Source organism: Rattus rattus, chromosome 7 (genome assembly GCF_011064425.1).
Source record: "Rattus rattus isolate New Zealand chromosome 7, Rrattus_CSIRO_v1, whole genome shotgun sequence".
Lineage (NCBI taxonomy): Eukaryota > Metazoa > Chordata > Mammalia > Rodentia > Muridae > Rattus > Rattus rattus.
The window spans coordinates 102,446,401-102,461,503 of record NC_046160.1 but is presented as its reverse complement, the minus strand read 5'-3'; the positions used below and the strand labels follow the sequence as shown (position 1 = coordinate 102,461,503).

The following is a 15,103-nucleotide window of genomic DNA, read 5'->3' as shown; positions in this document are numbered from 1 at the left end:
ACACATGACCTTGTATATGTGTGCGTGGAATTTACAGTGATACCTTGTTCTTTAGGATAAAGGGAGAGAGAAAGTCATCACAGATTGGAGGGGGTGAGGGGGCGGAGACTCTGGAGTGGAGATAAGCTTGGTAAGTTGATATTGCTCGGCTGGGATCTCCCCAGAGCGGAGCAGTGTACTTCATCACAGGCCTTTCTTTCCTGCCTTCCTTTCCTTCCTCTCCCTCAGCCACAGCTCCATGACCTACTTGGCCTTTTTTGGAACACAGGCAGCTTTCCCTTGTTTGAGATATTTCTGATCCTTGCAGCTTTCTCTGGCAGGATTACCCTTTCCCTTGACGTGTGTGTGCCTGGGTCCTAGCACCTGACTCCTATCTTCCTGGCTCTCAATTTAATTATCTATCACCACACACACTCAGTCTTTTCCTCATCATTCAGCTAAATAAAGAACCTCCTCACAATCCCATTGTCTTCATTACTCCTCCCACATCACTTTTCGTTATTTGGGAACATATATTAGATTTATATGTTTCTTTTATTATTTGAGCGTTTTGTCCATGTGTATGTCTAGGAATCCTGTGCAAGTCTGGTGCCCATGGAAATCAGAAGAGGGCACCAGATCCTGTGGAATTGGGGTTACACCCAGTAGTGAGTGCTAAGAATATGGGTGCTAGGAATGAAATCTCAGTCCTCTGCAAGAACAAGTGCTTTGAGCCACTGAGCCATTTCTCCAGTCCCATCAAAATATATCTTAAAGAGTTATTGTTATATTTGCTCTTGGATTCCTTTATCCAAAATATGAGTTTCATTGACTCAACTATAATGGAGTCACATAGCACATTCTCCAACACATGGAACAGATCTCCAACACAGAACAGTGGGCATTCTGTGAATATATACTACACTTGAAATAAATAATTGAGTTATATGTTAATAAGAAAGTGAACAGAGTACAAAGTGAACATTTTAAGCAGATAATTCCATTACAAGTATTTATTAATTTATCAAACTTTCCTAAGTGTCAACTCCTCTATGTTATTACTGAAAAATCAGAGCAGATAACTGATCTTGTCAGGGTTTCTTTTGGAGGTTTCTTTTACATTCATTTATTGATTGTAAAAAAAAAAGTGATCATTCCATAATAATATTTTATTACTAAAGTAATCTAAGTCAGCATACTAGCGAGACATACCTGCATGGCCACATTTATTGTGGCACTATTCACAATAGCCAAATTAAAGAACATTTTTAGTATACTCAAAAGCCAGGTTACCTGTTTGCACCTAAAGGAACTGTTTGATCTTACATGTTCCTGCCATCAAGAAATCTAAGCTATTGGGAAAACACAGACCATTAAAATATAACACAGTAAGGACTCTTCTAGCATTTGCATGTGATGAAGCTATGAATTGAGAACCTGCAAAACAGTGCTTCTAACTTCTGTGAGGGAAAACAAGGCATTTCTACTAAACAGCACAAAGGGTATTAACACCTTGCGTTCAGTTTACAAATGTGGAGGACGAGGGGATACACTTGACTTAGAGACAGCAGAAGTATGCGCAGCTCCCCATGCCATGGGTAAGCAATGAGCTAAGGTATAAACAGAATAGGAGGTGAGATCAGGACATCTTGGACATTCTTCAGGTACGGTTTTAGTAGAGGGTAGAGGGGACGGAGCCAATGTGAGGAGAAGACCAAGGAAAATTAAAATCAGACTGAATCCCCCCCGAAAAAAAAGCAAAGAGGGACAGTACTTATGCTTCAAGAAGATGGAGAATGATCTTGCAAACCAGGGAGAAAGAAGGCTAATTTAGGAGTACAGAAGGAGAGTGAGTTAGCATAAACTGAATACTTCCGACTTTATGTGGAAAATATTAGGTCATATTCTGACACCAGTAAAGAGAGGGAAGCATGAGAGGGGGAGAGGAAATTGCATTGGTTGATAATTGTGCACTGCCACTCCCTTGTGCTGCCGCATCTTCACATCTCCCTTTAAAACTGTGTAGAAACTAGTCATGGGCCAGGGTCTACGCAGGGAGGAGAGCCCAAGGTTACTGCAATGCCACAATAATGTAATAATTTTTTCCATATTTGCAAAACAATAAAAAAGAGCTAATCAATTATCTCAAGGATCACTTTACCCCTGTAGGTGTACATGTATAAGGAGTAGGCTTTTCAAAACCTCTTTGAGGCATTTGAAGATATGGGAGATTTTTGTCTCAGTGGGATTGCTGTGGTCGATTACATTTGCTGTAAATAGTGACATTTTCGGAAAACAGTGAAATTCCACTGAGTTTATCCTGAAAGGAAGAAAAACTGGAAAGCTAAATAAGACTCTTAAAATCAGACTAGAAATTCCTAAGTCATTGGAGAAAAATGCATCAGCCTCATGGAAAACACTAGGCTGAAATAAAACAAACGCATACAGATATCTCAAGACAAATGCCTTCTACTGCTTGGCATTTAGACCAGGAGAGGCTCCTTCCCTCTCTAGTCTCATAATGAAAATCATTCCTCCATTAGCAGGTTGAACAATATCAATTTGCCCAGTCAAAGTGGGAAATCAAGCAAAAACTGCCGTCCTCGCAGAACAATCAATGGCAAGGTGAAAGAAATGGGTAATTGTAGCTGGTTTCCCAGCAGGATATTCTTGCCTGATTAAATGACCTTTCCTATGAAGTGTGCTCTTCAAAGGATAGTGAGCAGCCATTCTCCAGAATGACTTTAACCCCAGCTTCCCCAGTCATCTAGAAAGAGCTTTCTCCCTTTCCCTATTGGAGAGTCCCATGATTGAGTTGATGAGGATGCTGGCAGGAGTCATGATGCAGGACTACTTAGTCTTCATCATTCATGCTGATAACAATGGCAGTGGGCATCATAGTCTCTGCCCCTGAACTCAGATTAGTGATGAGGAGAGAATTCACCTAAGCTTTGCATGAAAAGTAAGTAAATGATGCGCATAAAGTGCATAGCATCCATATTCACACATGTCATACACATTCACTCTTGTGCTCAGTAATTACTGTTGTGAATGTAGCTGCAGTGTTTGTGATGCTTTGGGAGTTGAAACCTTCATAAGACTAGGGAGAAGGAAACAGTTACGAATGATCATTATAGGAAGATGTGACAGCAGTGACTAGGACCTCAACTCTGACCATAAGGGCAAGCCAATGATCTTCATGAGCTATGCATAGTCAACTGTCTTGGAAAGTGCTGAGCAAAGTCTTCAAATCAACCAGCCAGGTCAAATCAACTAGCCTTGAATTTATTTTATTTCTTTTCAGGGAGCTCACTCACTGTAAAGCCAAGGAAGCTCCCTGGTAATCCCAACTGCTTATCTGACACTGAAGTCTTCACTTAGATACCAAGTCTATTTAGATGGCCGGGGTGTCAGAGAACTTTGACTTGAGTAAAGACCTCTCTCTCTCTCTCTCTCTCTCTCTCTCTCTCTCTCTCTCTCTCTCTCTCTCTCTCTCTCTCTCTCTCTCTCTCTCTCTCTCTCTCTCTCTCTCTCTCTGCTGAGCTCTTTGTGTTAGATACCTAGGTTTTATTCATTAGCCTACTCCTTTTTCTTAAGAATATGTAAGCCAAGTTGGTTTTATGGTGTGAGAACTTCATAAAGCAATTCTTTAGGTGAAAAGCCAATGGTTAACTTTTGATTTTCTATTTCAAGATAGAGGAAGTTGAGCTTGTCAGCCAACTTTCTTAATGTGAGAATAATGGATGTCTTTATCCTTTTTAGAACTGAGCTCTAAGAGTGTCCTGATCTGTCAATTAGTTAATATTTTAAAAGCTTATGATTCCCAGTCATTATATTCATATATAGTGGTGATATGCTGATTGTATATAAATAATGCTGGGCATTCGTTATCTTCATCTGTTTCCTTTTTATTCCCCAATGCCCATATTCTTGTCAGAGAAAACAAGGATAAATAGGAACACAGAGAATTATCCCACAAGACTAAAGGCTCTATTGCAAAGGACAGAAAACAGAGTCAAAGGATGGAATGAACGTAATCTATTTAAATGGATGGAAATTCAATGGCAGTCTAATTTAAAAGATGATTGACGGTTGACTTGAAAATGTCACCAAGAACTAGTTCTACTTTATCCTCATCTTTCTGTTCTGTTTTTCAACATTCTGGCTTCATATTTGGTCATTGTTCAGACCATGTGGATCTTAGTACTCAGCTAAAGAGCATCTCAAATTGTAACCCAAACACCAAACAAATGACAGGTGAAACATATGAACCAAAGTCCTGAACCTGTATGTCCCCAATTGAGCTAGGTGCTCGCCTATGAATAAAATGCCATAGCCATGGTGCAGAAGTACCTCAGAACATAGATCACACACTCACTGGCAGAGTCAGATATGGGGAGAGGGCAACTGAGTAGCCGAATTTTGAATGAAAATCAACAAATATCAATAAACAGTTATTGAAAATGGAAAATGGATATCAAATTAACCAAAAATATAAATAAATAACCATCAGGTTTTTTTTTTCAACAAATCAGCAACCGTGAGGAACAATCCCCTTTAAATAGTTTGAATTTGAAACTAGACATGGGAACTCATGCCTATAGCTCACAGTACTTACAAGGTTATGTTAAGAAGACTGCACCTAATTTAACCCACACTCATCTACATTCTTCATGGACAGCTTTGTCTATTTTATTAATACTATTAATATTAATTAGTAATGATTATTTAATATTTAATATTAATTAGTAATGATTAAACTAGTAATCATTTACTAGTTTAAGATCTCAGATCAAAACAACCAGGGACAGAGGACAAGGGAAAGAGAGCTTGATTTTAACAGTAACTGAAGAGTTTCTTTCTTTTTATCATAGTACTTTAATATCAAGTATTTCTGAAGCAAAATTGTAACCTGATATTACTTCATTTTTTAAAATATCCATCCTAGGATGAGTGATCATGTCTGCCCCCTCTTGAAATATACTTCACGTATACAACAAATCCCCAAAGATAGAAGTTTTGTCTCTTCTTCTATGCCACAGTCATGGTATTTGGCTTGTCAATTATGCTATTCTGGTTTTAAAGATTAAGACATGCCTATCAAAGATCAGGAAAAGCTAACACTTTTTGAATTAACATTAGAACTGGCCCTAGAAGTTAACTTCCTAGTCAGTATATCCTCTTTCTAAACTATTTTAAGCTATATAAACAGCAAAGAGAAATGAGCAGTTCCTTGTGTTTTTAAATTGATAAGCAAAAAGTATAGGAATAGTAACCACACTATCATTTTATAATGTTTTAATAAGCATGTCTAAGACCTAATGCAGTACAGAAGCATCCTCGTCAATATAACAAGTTTAAAGGCAGCCAGCGCGATTTATAATAGAAAGACCCTGTCTCAAAAAACCAACCAATGGGGTTGGGGATTTGGCTCAGTGGAAGAGCGCTTGCCTAGTAAGCGCAAGGCCCTGGGTTCGGTCCCCAGCTCTGAAAAAAAGAAAAGAAAAAAAAAAAAACCAACCAATGAAGAAAATCTCTTTAGTTCCTACATTAAAATACTTAACATAAATTATGTTATTAGAAATGGGAAAGCTGAGGCCTGGGGTGGTGAAGTCACTTGTTACATGAAGGAAACCATGAGGAATGAGTTAGATAGGACACAACCCTGGACTCAAGTTCCTTTTGCATCACCGATACTGACTTGGCCTCTGATGATTCTGAGTTGCACAGTGTTCTTACCACTAGAGAAAAAAGGATGCCCAGACCTGTGCCATGACCATACATCACCTGCATACATATGGATATTTGTCTCTGCCTAATAAATTAGGAAGAATACCAATAAAAAATCTGGTAAAGCATTGAATTAAAGGAAAGGAAAAGTGTGGAGGGGCAATAAATCAAAAAGAGGCAGGGCAATGTAAAAGAAAAATCCAAAGAAAAATTAGGGTATAGCATCGAGCCTAGCAGCAGAAGACAGTGAGAGAGAATGACATAAAATGAGTATATTTTTTAAGGCGACAACAAACATATTATTCCAACACCCGCAGGTGCCAGCAATTCAAATAAACATATAGCAATTAACAGAATTAACACAGCCTTAAATAGCTTTGCTCACCAGATGTGGACTCCTATCAGGGTTCTATAAAATGTAAAGTTATTACAGATTAAACCATTAATCATCTGTTCAGAGACTATCTCTGGCTGCAAAACCCCATTCTGTTTTAAATGGCTAATAATCACAAAGGGATTCTGGATGTAATGTGCACAATGGTGTTTCCCCCAATCCTTTTTCCTTTGAATATATGTTCCATCCTCCCAATATTCCTGGTTTTCTTTCCTTCCTATTAGGGATGTCATGAGAAAAGATGGTGAGAAAGGCCAGTCTGCTCTAGAGGTCTCAGACAGCATGTGGGTTTCCCCATGGGCAAAGAGAGATTCTAACACCCTTAGTTCACGGGAGAAGGACCAGATGGAAGAGAAAAGAGGACAACATAGAAAGAATCTAATTGAACAGCACAGAAGGTCCAGCACATAGGAGGGCATGGTGATGGGCTTTAGTGAACTCCCTGCATCTGAGGGCATCACTGTGCAACTCAGTATTGGCATAGATTGTATATCAGTACTTGTGCTTCATCTAACAGCAGCAGTTTAGCTATGCCAAAGACAGAAGAAGGAGAAAGTGTATATCCCGACAGAAAGGCAGTTGGGAACTGAGAGACCAGTCAAGGTGAAATGCTTTTGTGTGGAAATAGTTCAGGATATTGCTCTCCCTGTCCAGTGCTGAACCTGACAGATTTCTTTTCACATGCCTGCTTTTCAACTTCTTGAAAAGAAAATAGAGTACCCTGGGCAGGTACGGAGAGTAGACGGACAAACTTTCGTTAAAGAATTAGGGCTTGATAAATAGCATGCCAATATGAATGTTATATACTACATAAGATCCTTCAGTGTTTCTATAGTAATACAGAATAAAGACCAAGGGTATGGCCTGGCATAAATGACCTGGACCCTAGCTAATTATCTGACCATACCTCCAAAACTTCTGATTTTGTGATTAGTTCTCTGGTATTCACAAACTGTTTATAAGTACCTAACTGTTTGTTAGGTGTCCCGCCTGCTTGCCTTTGCTCCCACTGTCTCACTACCACCACTCTTGAACTACAGAAATAATAGTAACCGTTCCTCAACAGGCCCTTACAGTCATGAATGTCTTATTTTCTGTATTATCTACCTTTAAGGAATATATATATATATTCCTACCAACTTTTAGATCCTCTAAAGCAAGAATCTTATGTATGTATACATCCTACCAGTCTTTGGCATGCTGTATGTTATCAATACTATGGGCTTATTGCTCATATTTTGCAAAGAACATATAATGACAGTCTTTCTAAAATTAGCTCTTTCAAAATATCATAGAACACATTTTGCTTATACTCATTCTTCTACTACTCCCCCTATAGACGTACAATCCAACTTCTTATCCTCTTTTTATTTATTTTTTTTATAACTCGCCAAGTCTCGTTTGTGGCTGTTCATACACTCACGAGTGTGAGGCCATTCATAGGAGCTGAGTTACCCCACCAGGAGCCACACCCTTTACTAAACTGACTTTTCTTTTCCCAGAATCCCTGAACTGTCAATGCCTCCTTGGTTAGGGGTAGGGGCTCACAGAACCGTGCTTACACCGTGCTAGAATGCTCACAGGCCATTATTTGAAATTCTAACCCCAGCATCCTGTATTCAGAGATGAGTATTTTCAAGTAATTATGCCTTGGTTGGATTTATAAAAGAGATCCTAGGAAAGTCTTTAACCCCTTTTCCACCAAATGAAGAGGCAATGAGCGATGATACTTTTCCAACAAGAAAATGGTTCATTAGAATCTGACCGTGATAGCATCCCAAGCTCAGACTCTCAACCTCCAGTGCTGGCAAAAAGCACATTTCCATTTATTTTTAAATATAACCCACCCTGTCTTATTTAAAAAGGAAATGTTGTTACAGCATCCTGAACTAAGCCAATGTTGACCTGAAACTCAGCAGATCTTAGAGCTCCAAGCAGCTAACTCATTTATTCTGGATATGCTCATTGGATGAAAATTTTAGAAGTACAGACTGTTTCTTCTAGGTTTCCCAGGGATAAGGTATAGACGAGACGCTATCGCACTTGCTGGCATCTCAGACACAGATGTGAAGGTGCATAGCTGCAATCCTAACACTTGGGAGATAGAGGCAAGAGAGCTAGAAAATATCCAGCATCGGTCTCCATAATGAGATTCAGGTCAGCCTGAGACACATGAGACCTGCAAGAACGTGAAGGAGGAAGGGAAAAAGAATGGACTAATGACTGAACACACTTTTAATACCAGAAACCATTCTGGTTATTAGGAAATGGGAACTATGTTTTCTCGTGGAGCTCATATCTTAACAAAGGAGATTGACAGCATGAAATAAATGACTGAAGACGAAATAAGGGAAAGACCAAGAATGGGTGGCTGGATTGTCCCGCTTTTTAAAAATATGAGTGACTTTCAATAGGGAAAAACTTCAGATTAAAAGGTTTTCCCTAACAATGACTTGCTAATACAGGAGACTCGGAGATCTGCACAGGCAGCTACATACTCACTTAGATTCATGGTCCCACCTCCTTTATAAGTGGTTATATATAATTATTATTAGATTTCTAAGCTCTCATTGTGTAAAAATGTTTGGCTTGTGCTCCTCACTTCACTTGTACTTGAGAACACAACAGAGCTCTTAGGATCCATTTATAAGTTTGCAAACTGATACTCATTTTTTTTAAAAAATCAGTATAAAAAATGAATCAGTATAATTAAATTTGTGTTCCTAACAACATTTACTAGTTTCTTGTACTAATGTATGTGAGTACTTTGCCTGCATATATGTCTTTGTACCACATGCATTCCTGATGCTCACTGAAACCAGAACATCCCCTAAGACTAGAATTATAGGTGATTATAAGGCACTATGTTGGTGCTGGAAATCAAACTCAGGTCCTTTGGAAGAGCATCCAGTGCTCTTAAATGATAAGTCATTGTCTAGCCCCAGGGTCTATTAACTTTCAATTAAAATATTCTTCTCATTATAATATGATGCCTTTCCAGACTCATTTTGGATTATTCTTCCTAAGAGAGAATTCAGCCCATCCACCTTAGCTTTCCTGAGACCTATAGTCAGCTGTGCATCAGATCACCTGAGAAAAACTATCTACTCACTTTCAGATGTATTGTTCACACAAAAAGCCATGTGTTGAGAGCCCCACAAAGCTAAGAACACCTTCAGAGCCTGGGGATCTGAAACCAAAACTAAACAGACACACTAAAACAGGACAGTATAAAAGTGATCAAGATTTTGATTTGGAGATTTTTATTGGAGTAGGTGGGGTGCGGTGTGCAGAGAAACACAGTAGTTGGATGATAACGCGGGCAAGGCTTTCACAGAGATGTCAAGTTAAGAGGTGTGTACACAGGTCATAGCCAGTCAGTTTTGCTCAACAGCAGAGTTAGAACTCAGCTTTCAGGAGGGAAGCAGAGTTCCCCACTAAAACCTGTTTCTGTACCAAGAAAACAAATGTCGGTTATCCCATTAGCCCTTCCCCATGTCCCAGATTTGATGAAAATGGCATTTAAAGTACACAATTTGCTGGGACAAATTAGAGCTACAAATAACAAGAAACAACCGACCAAGGAAAAAGGAGAGATGGAGAAGCAAAGGTGGCATCGTATTGTAAGGGGAGAGACTGTCAGGAGTTTGAGTGATCAAAGAGGGCTCATCTGCAGACACGCTAAAGCCCATCGGGCAGCTCCCGTGGTTTACTACGTTGTCAAAAACAAAAGAATTCCCAGTCTAAGGAGAAGTAAAGTGTTTAAACAGAAAGAGAAGCCTTCATCAGGATGTCATTAGACTCAAGGTCACAGAACACATTCAAGCTCTCAAACAAATTGGAAGAGCTCACAGGCCTTTAGAAAAACCAACTCATATGCAACTTAGACAAGTTGGGGCCCTGTTGGACAGAGCACTCTTGTCAGTGTTTTTACCATTCCATTCTAACAGTCAAGTTTCCACTGCTTGCTAAAATGGGAAATTTTACATGTGTGTGTGTGTGTGTGTGTGTGTGTGTATGCATGTCCCTGTGTGTATGCCAGTATCATTTCATTTGTTTCACTTTGTTTTTTTATATGTGTGTGTGTTCATGTGCACATGCAAATGCACATGTGAGCATATGTTTGTGTGTTTTCTTGTATACATGTGGGTGGGTGTGCTTGTGTGTGTGCATATGGTGTGCACTCATGTGCACATACACTAGAAGTTGATTTGGGCTGCTTTTCTCAGTCACTGTGCATCTTGATTTTAATGATAGGGGTCTCTCCCTGAACCTGGAGTTCCAGATTTGGCTTTAGTATCTGGCCAGCAAGTTTTGAGAAGCCTCCTGTCTTTGCCTCCTCAGCCCTGGAATTAAAGGTTTAAACCACAACCCCAGGTTTTCATCATCCATGTGAGTTCTAGGGAGTTAACGTACGTCTTTATGCAACCCTCACAAAATTGTGAGCTACTTAAAAACGTTTGACAATTCTGAAGGGCTTCCTGTTTTTTACCTAATCTCCATAATTACCCCTCTCTCTTCAGCACTCACCCCTCTCTATGTATATAAGTATATATGTATGTATGTATGTATGTATGTATGTGTATATGTTTGTATGTATGCATGTATGTGCATATTTTTATATATAAATTCTTCATGAAAAAGGTTATCATGCTATTTTTCTAAATTTTCAGGGATAATCTTCCACATTAATAGATAAATATTATTATTGTGAAACTGTTCTTTTGTCTCAAAATATGTAATATACAGATGATCTAACATAACTGTACATAGGGAAAAAGTGACCCATAAGTCACCTCCAGGAAATGTCATGCTCAGGCTGTTGCCCCACAGAAAAATGGAGGACTGTGTCAGGTTAAGCAGTTCTTGGTACATTCCTGAGACAAGTCCTTGGTGTTGAAAATGTTGCTATCATTTTTTTTATGAGAGTACAATTTAAACAAGTGGGAACCTAGCAGTGTTTTAGAAAGCCTTCATTAGACAACGCTTAGTCTGTGTTGAAGTGATGTTTTGGTACACTGTGTGAAGATGTGCCCTTCCATGCCTACATAAGGCACCTTCTGATTGGTTAAAATAAAAAGTCTATGGTCTATAGCAAAATGCAGAATAGTAAGGTAAAACCTCTGGACAGAGAGAGGAGCTCTGGGAAAGAGAGAGGCACAGAATATTTGCCACTGCCCCAGACTTGAAGGAAGTCTAACTTATGAAATACACAGATAACCAGCCACATGGCAGACATAGAATAGCATAAATGAGTTAATATAAATCAACAGCTAGTTGAGGAGCAAATCTGAGCTAAGGCCAAAAACATTGTAAATAAATGCAAGCTTCTGTGTCATTGTTCAGGTGGAAAGGCCCTGATGATTACAAATGCGAGCCCTTATTCTATTCAAATAGGAGTAAATCACAGGGAAGAAGTGCTGTGTGCCTACCAGAATTTCTTCAGAAACAACTGTGGCACCCCCAAGGCAGCAGAAGCTGGGGGGACAGCCATCAGAGAGAGGACAGCAGGGTTTTGGATTCTCCTTTCCATTCGTCCTTCAGACTAAGAACAATTTACAATTGTAATTTCTCTTTATCATGTCTTTCTTTCCACCTTTTCCTCTCAACCCTTTCATGGTTTATTGCAGCCAAGGCTTGGCTCAAATGTCACTTCTTCTCTAAAACTGACTCCCACCTAAAATTTATCTGTTTCCTCTGTTCAATCAGGGCATTTAGTCTACGGTGCCGAACACATAGTTCTATGCTGTAATTATTCACTTACTGATCTCATCTCCCTTCCCAGGCTATAAAGTCCTTGAGCGTGGACTTCTTAAAGAGTACAATTAAAGGTTCATCTTGACTGCTTGATGAATAAGTCCACTCAGTACATCCTTCTGTGGACCTACTGTGTGCCAGTTATAGTAAAGGCAATTCCTGTTCATCATCTGGTATCACGGAGGAGTCCCTGTTCAACACCATCTGCTGTACAATAAACTCCAAATAACTATAATAAGAATAAAATATATGCCCCAGGAGGGAGCTCACAAGATGTCACAAGAGATTTTTATCTAGAAGAAGAAATGCTATTATCTTCTCCAGGCATTTCCCTAAGGAAATGGTATGGATATCTGAGGCAATCAAGCTTAGCTTAGTTTAAAGAAAGCACGTACCATGCAGTGCTTCTGTGACACTGTGTGGTGAAAGAACTCTAACAAATCAACTCTGATTCTTTTTGCCCCAACAATTGACCTTAGCAGTTGAACTTACATTTGACTGAAGCTTCTCCACTCTCAGACAGAGTCTCAACACATCAGCTACTAGGGTAATAGATGAGTGACCGCCAAGCCCTGCTGCCTTCTCATAGCTATAGGGACTAGCTTTAAGGAAAGGAGGCCCATTTTTCTGAGTATGGATGTTGCACGCTGAAATTTTGGCTCTCTTTAAACAAATGAGAAAAAAAAGTCTTGGGGCTGCCACATCTAATAAAAATAGAACAATATATGTGCTATATTTTACACAAGACACACAAACTATGTGGCTTAATCACAGCTCCCCCTCCTTCCTGGGTAAAAAGCACAAAATCAACCTTCACGTATGTCTAGCTCCTTGAGAATTCATCTGCAGAAAGTGTTACACTTACATTGAAGAGCTAAGCGATACATGTCTTCATTAATTAGAGGAGAAAATAGGATAATTAAATAACAAACCCAAGGCCTCCAACAATCTTAACCTTGGGTCAAAGGATGGGCCCTTTACAGTTATAATCTTGTCTCGTATAACATTTCATTTCACTCAAATATTAGCAGCCACGCACAGCCATTGGTCTGGAGATCCATGTGTATTCTCTGTGGTTTGTTTCCTTAAGTACTCATACCATCCACCCAATCAGTGAAGTATGCAAATTTTACCTCTTTAAGGCAGCCCATGAAGTTGTTGCTCACAGGCGAGCCTGGCAAGTCCGCAGTGCTTGGGCTTCCACCAACATAGAAGAAGTCATCTGAGCCCAGCATGGTGTAGTCCTCTTGAGTGTAGCCTGTTGTGGTGAGGATGCCATCCACAGAGATTGTCACCTGGTAGTGGGACACAGGGACAAAAGAAAATCCCAGCAATGACCTTACAATCCTACGAAAACGTAATGGTTTCCCCTACTTGTGGTTTCAGCTCCATTAAGATTTTTGGTGAGGTATTCTTTCTAATTTGGCTCGACTTTGGTATGGGCAGCCAAGTTCCATTTTCTGGTCTGCCTTCCTATGTCCCAAGCCTATCGTCTGCCCTGGTAGTTAAAGGGACAGTGTGTTAGAATGACTGAGTATCTTCTTCCACCCACTTCACTGAGTCAGGCTAGAAAATGGAACCACCCTCAGACGATAGCACTTGTCTCGGTTCACTGCTAAAAATGATTGTTTTTTTTTCTCTTACAGTTATTTATGGTAGTAATGAAAAACATCAAAGGAGACATTCAACAATGGTATATGTTAGGGGTTGGTCTTTGGTTGTTAGTGGTTTTCCCCCCTTTTTTCTTTTCTTTTTTTATTTGTAATTTCTATGGTTCACAGCACACTAACAAACATGCATTCAGGGTAAGGAAGGAGAAGGGTCTGTGTTCTAATGTGTCCAGAATGATACATGCTATGGATTACCCCAGGTACCAACCCCTACCCTCCCTTAGCTACCACCACCACCACCAGAAGAAATGACCCAAACTCCAAAAGCAACTTTAACCAAAAGAAATGAATGTTGAGGCAATGATAACCAAAATAAGAATAAGAATAATGCCGAAGGGGAGGATCAGCACTCACACGCCCACCATCCACAAGCAGAGGGCAGAGAGAAAAAGTTGGAGTCCAGAGCATGCGCACACCGCACACTGACACACCCATGCGGAAATTATCTGGAGCCAAGAGAGAAGGCAGGGCAGAAAAGTAGTTCTGTGGGGGCGAGGGGGGACAAATAACAGAATCAAAATCCACACCACACATGCATGCATCAAACAAACTGAAGAAAATAAAGTAGAAGTGGGGAGGAATAAAACACTCAAAACTAAAGAGTTTAATTCTTCCTCTGCCTACCACCTCCCTCACTGGAGAGAAAAAGGAAAAAAGAAAAAAAAAAAGAAAAGAAAAAGTCCAAACCCAACCCCCAAAAATATGAAAAATGAGAGGAAGATGGAGATTGGAGTAAGGAGAGAGTGAAACTGGATGGATGGTTGGTTGCCAGTTGTTAGTAACATGGACAAATGGGGACAGATGCTGATGCTGATGGGTGTTCCACGAGACAGGACCATGCCATGCAGTGTGTATGAAGAAAACAATTGGTGGCACTCCCTTTGGCCACAGTGGGGAATGAGGTCAAAGAAGAGAGAGAGAAGGATTAGAGGAAGCAGCATCTTTTCCTCCCCAAGATCACCTGTGGCAGCCACAGCTACAGAAAGGGACAGAGAGAGGAATTAAGGATTAGGGAGGAGACAGAGAAAACAGGAAGAGAGAAGGAAGGGGGGGGAGACACAGTAGAAGGAAGCCCTCATTGGAAATCTCTGTTATCCCTAGACTGTTATTTAGAGGCTTCAAAATAAGTAAATAAATAAATCAATAATTGAAGAGATTTCCTTAAAAAATAACGTTGGGGGGTAAAAAACAAAGTAAAAAAAGGCTGGAGATAAAGAACTGTCCCCAACAAACTTAAATAAATACTGTTTTCAGGACAGCTACGTTTTCTTCTGTTTCCTTTTTAAAGAAAAAAAAAGTCTTTCCTTTAATTCAGCAACAACAACAAAAAAAATGAAAAGGAAGAGGAAATAAGTCTAAAGAGGACAAAAGGAGGGTTGGGGGGAGAGGGGGAGCAACACACGGCAAACCCAAAAGAAGACAATAAGAATGATATCTACCAGACAATGTAGTTTGTTTACCATAGCGTGTCCGATGCCTGAGTGCTTTGCGGAGAAGGGGGAAGAAAGGAAATTAAAAATTGTGAACAGAACGATTGTTAATTAAAAATAAAAACTAAAACCAAAGATGAGTT

General features: G+C 39.7%; 1 protein-coding gene across 7 annotated transcripts in view; it reads right to left on the bottom strand.

The window, feature by feature from the left end:
- Window positions 1–15,103, bottom strand: part of LOC116905663 (neurexin-3) — a 793,437-nt gene that overhangs the window by 316,709 nt on the left and 461,625 nt on the right. For all 7 annotated transcript variants that reach the window (XM_032908632.1, XM_032908638.1, XM_032908639.1 and 4 more), the window contains one exon: window positions 12,994–13,155. In XM_032908632.1, the coding sequence (XP_032764523.1) occupies window positions 12,994–13,155 (162 nt within the window). The remainder of the gene's footprint in view (window positions 1–12,993; window positions 13,156–15,103) is intronic.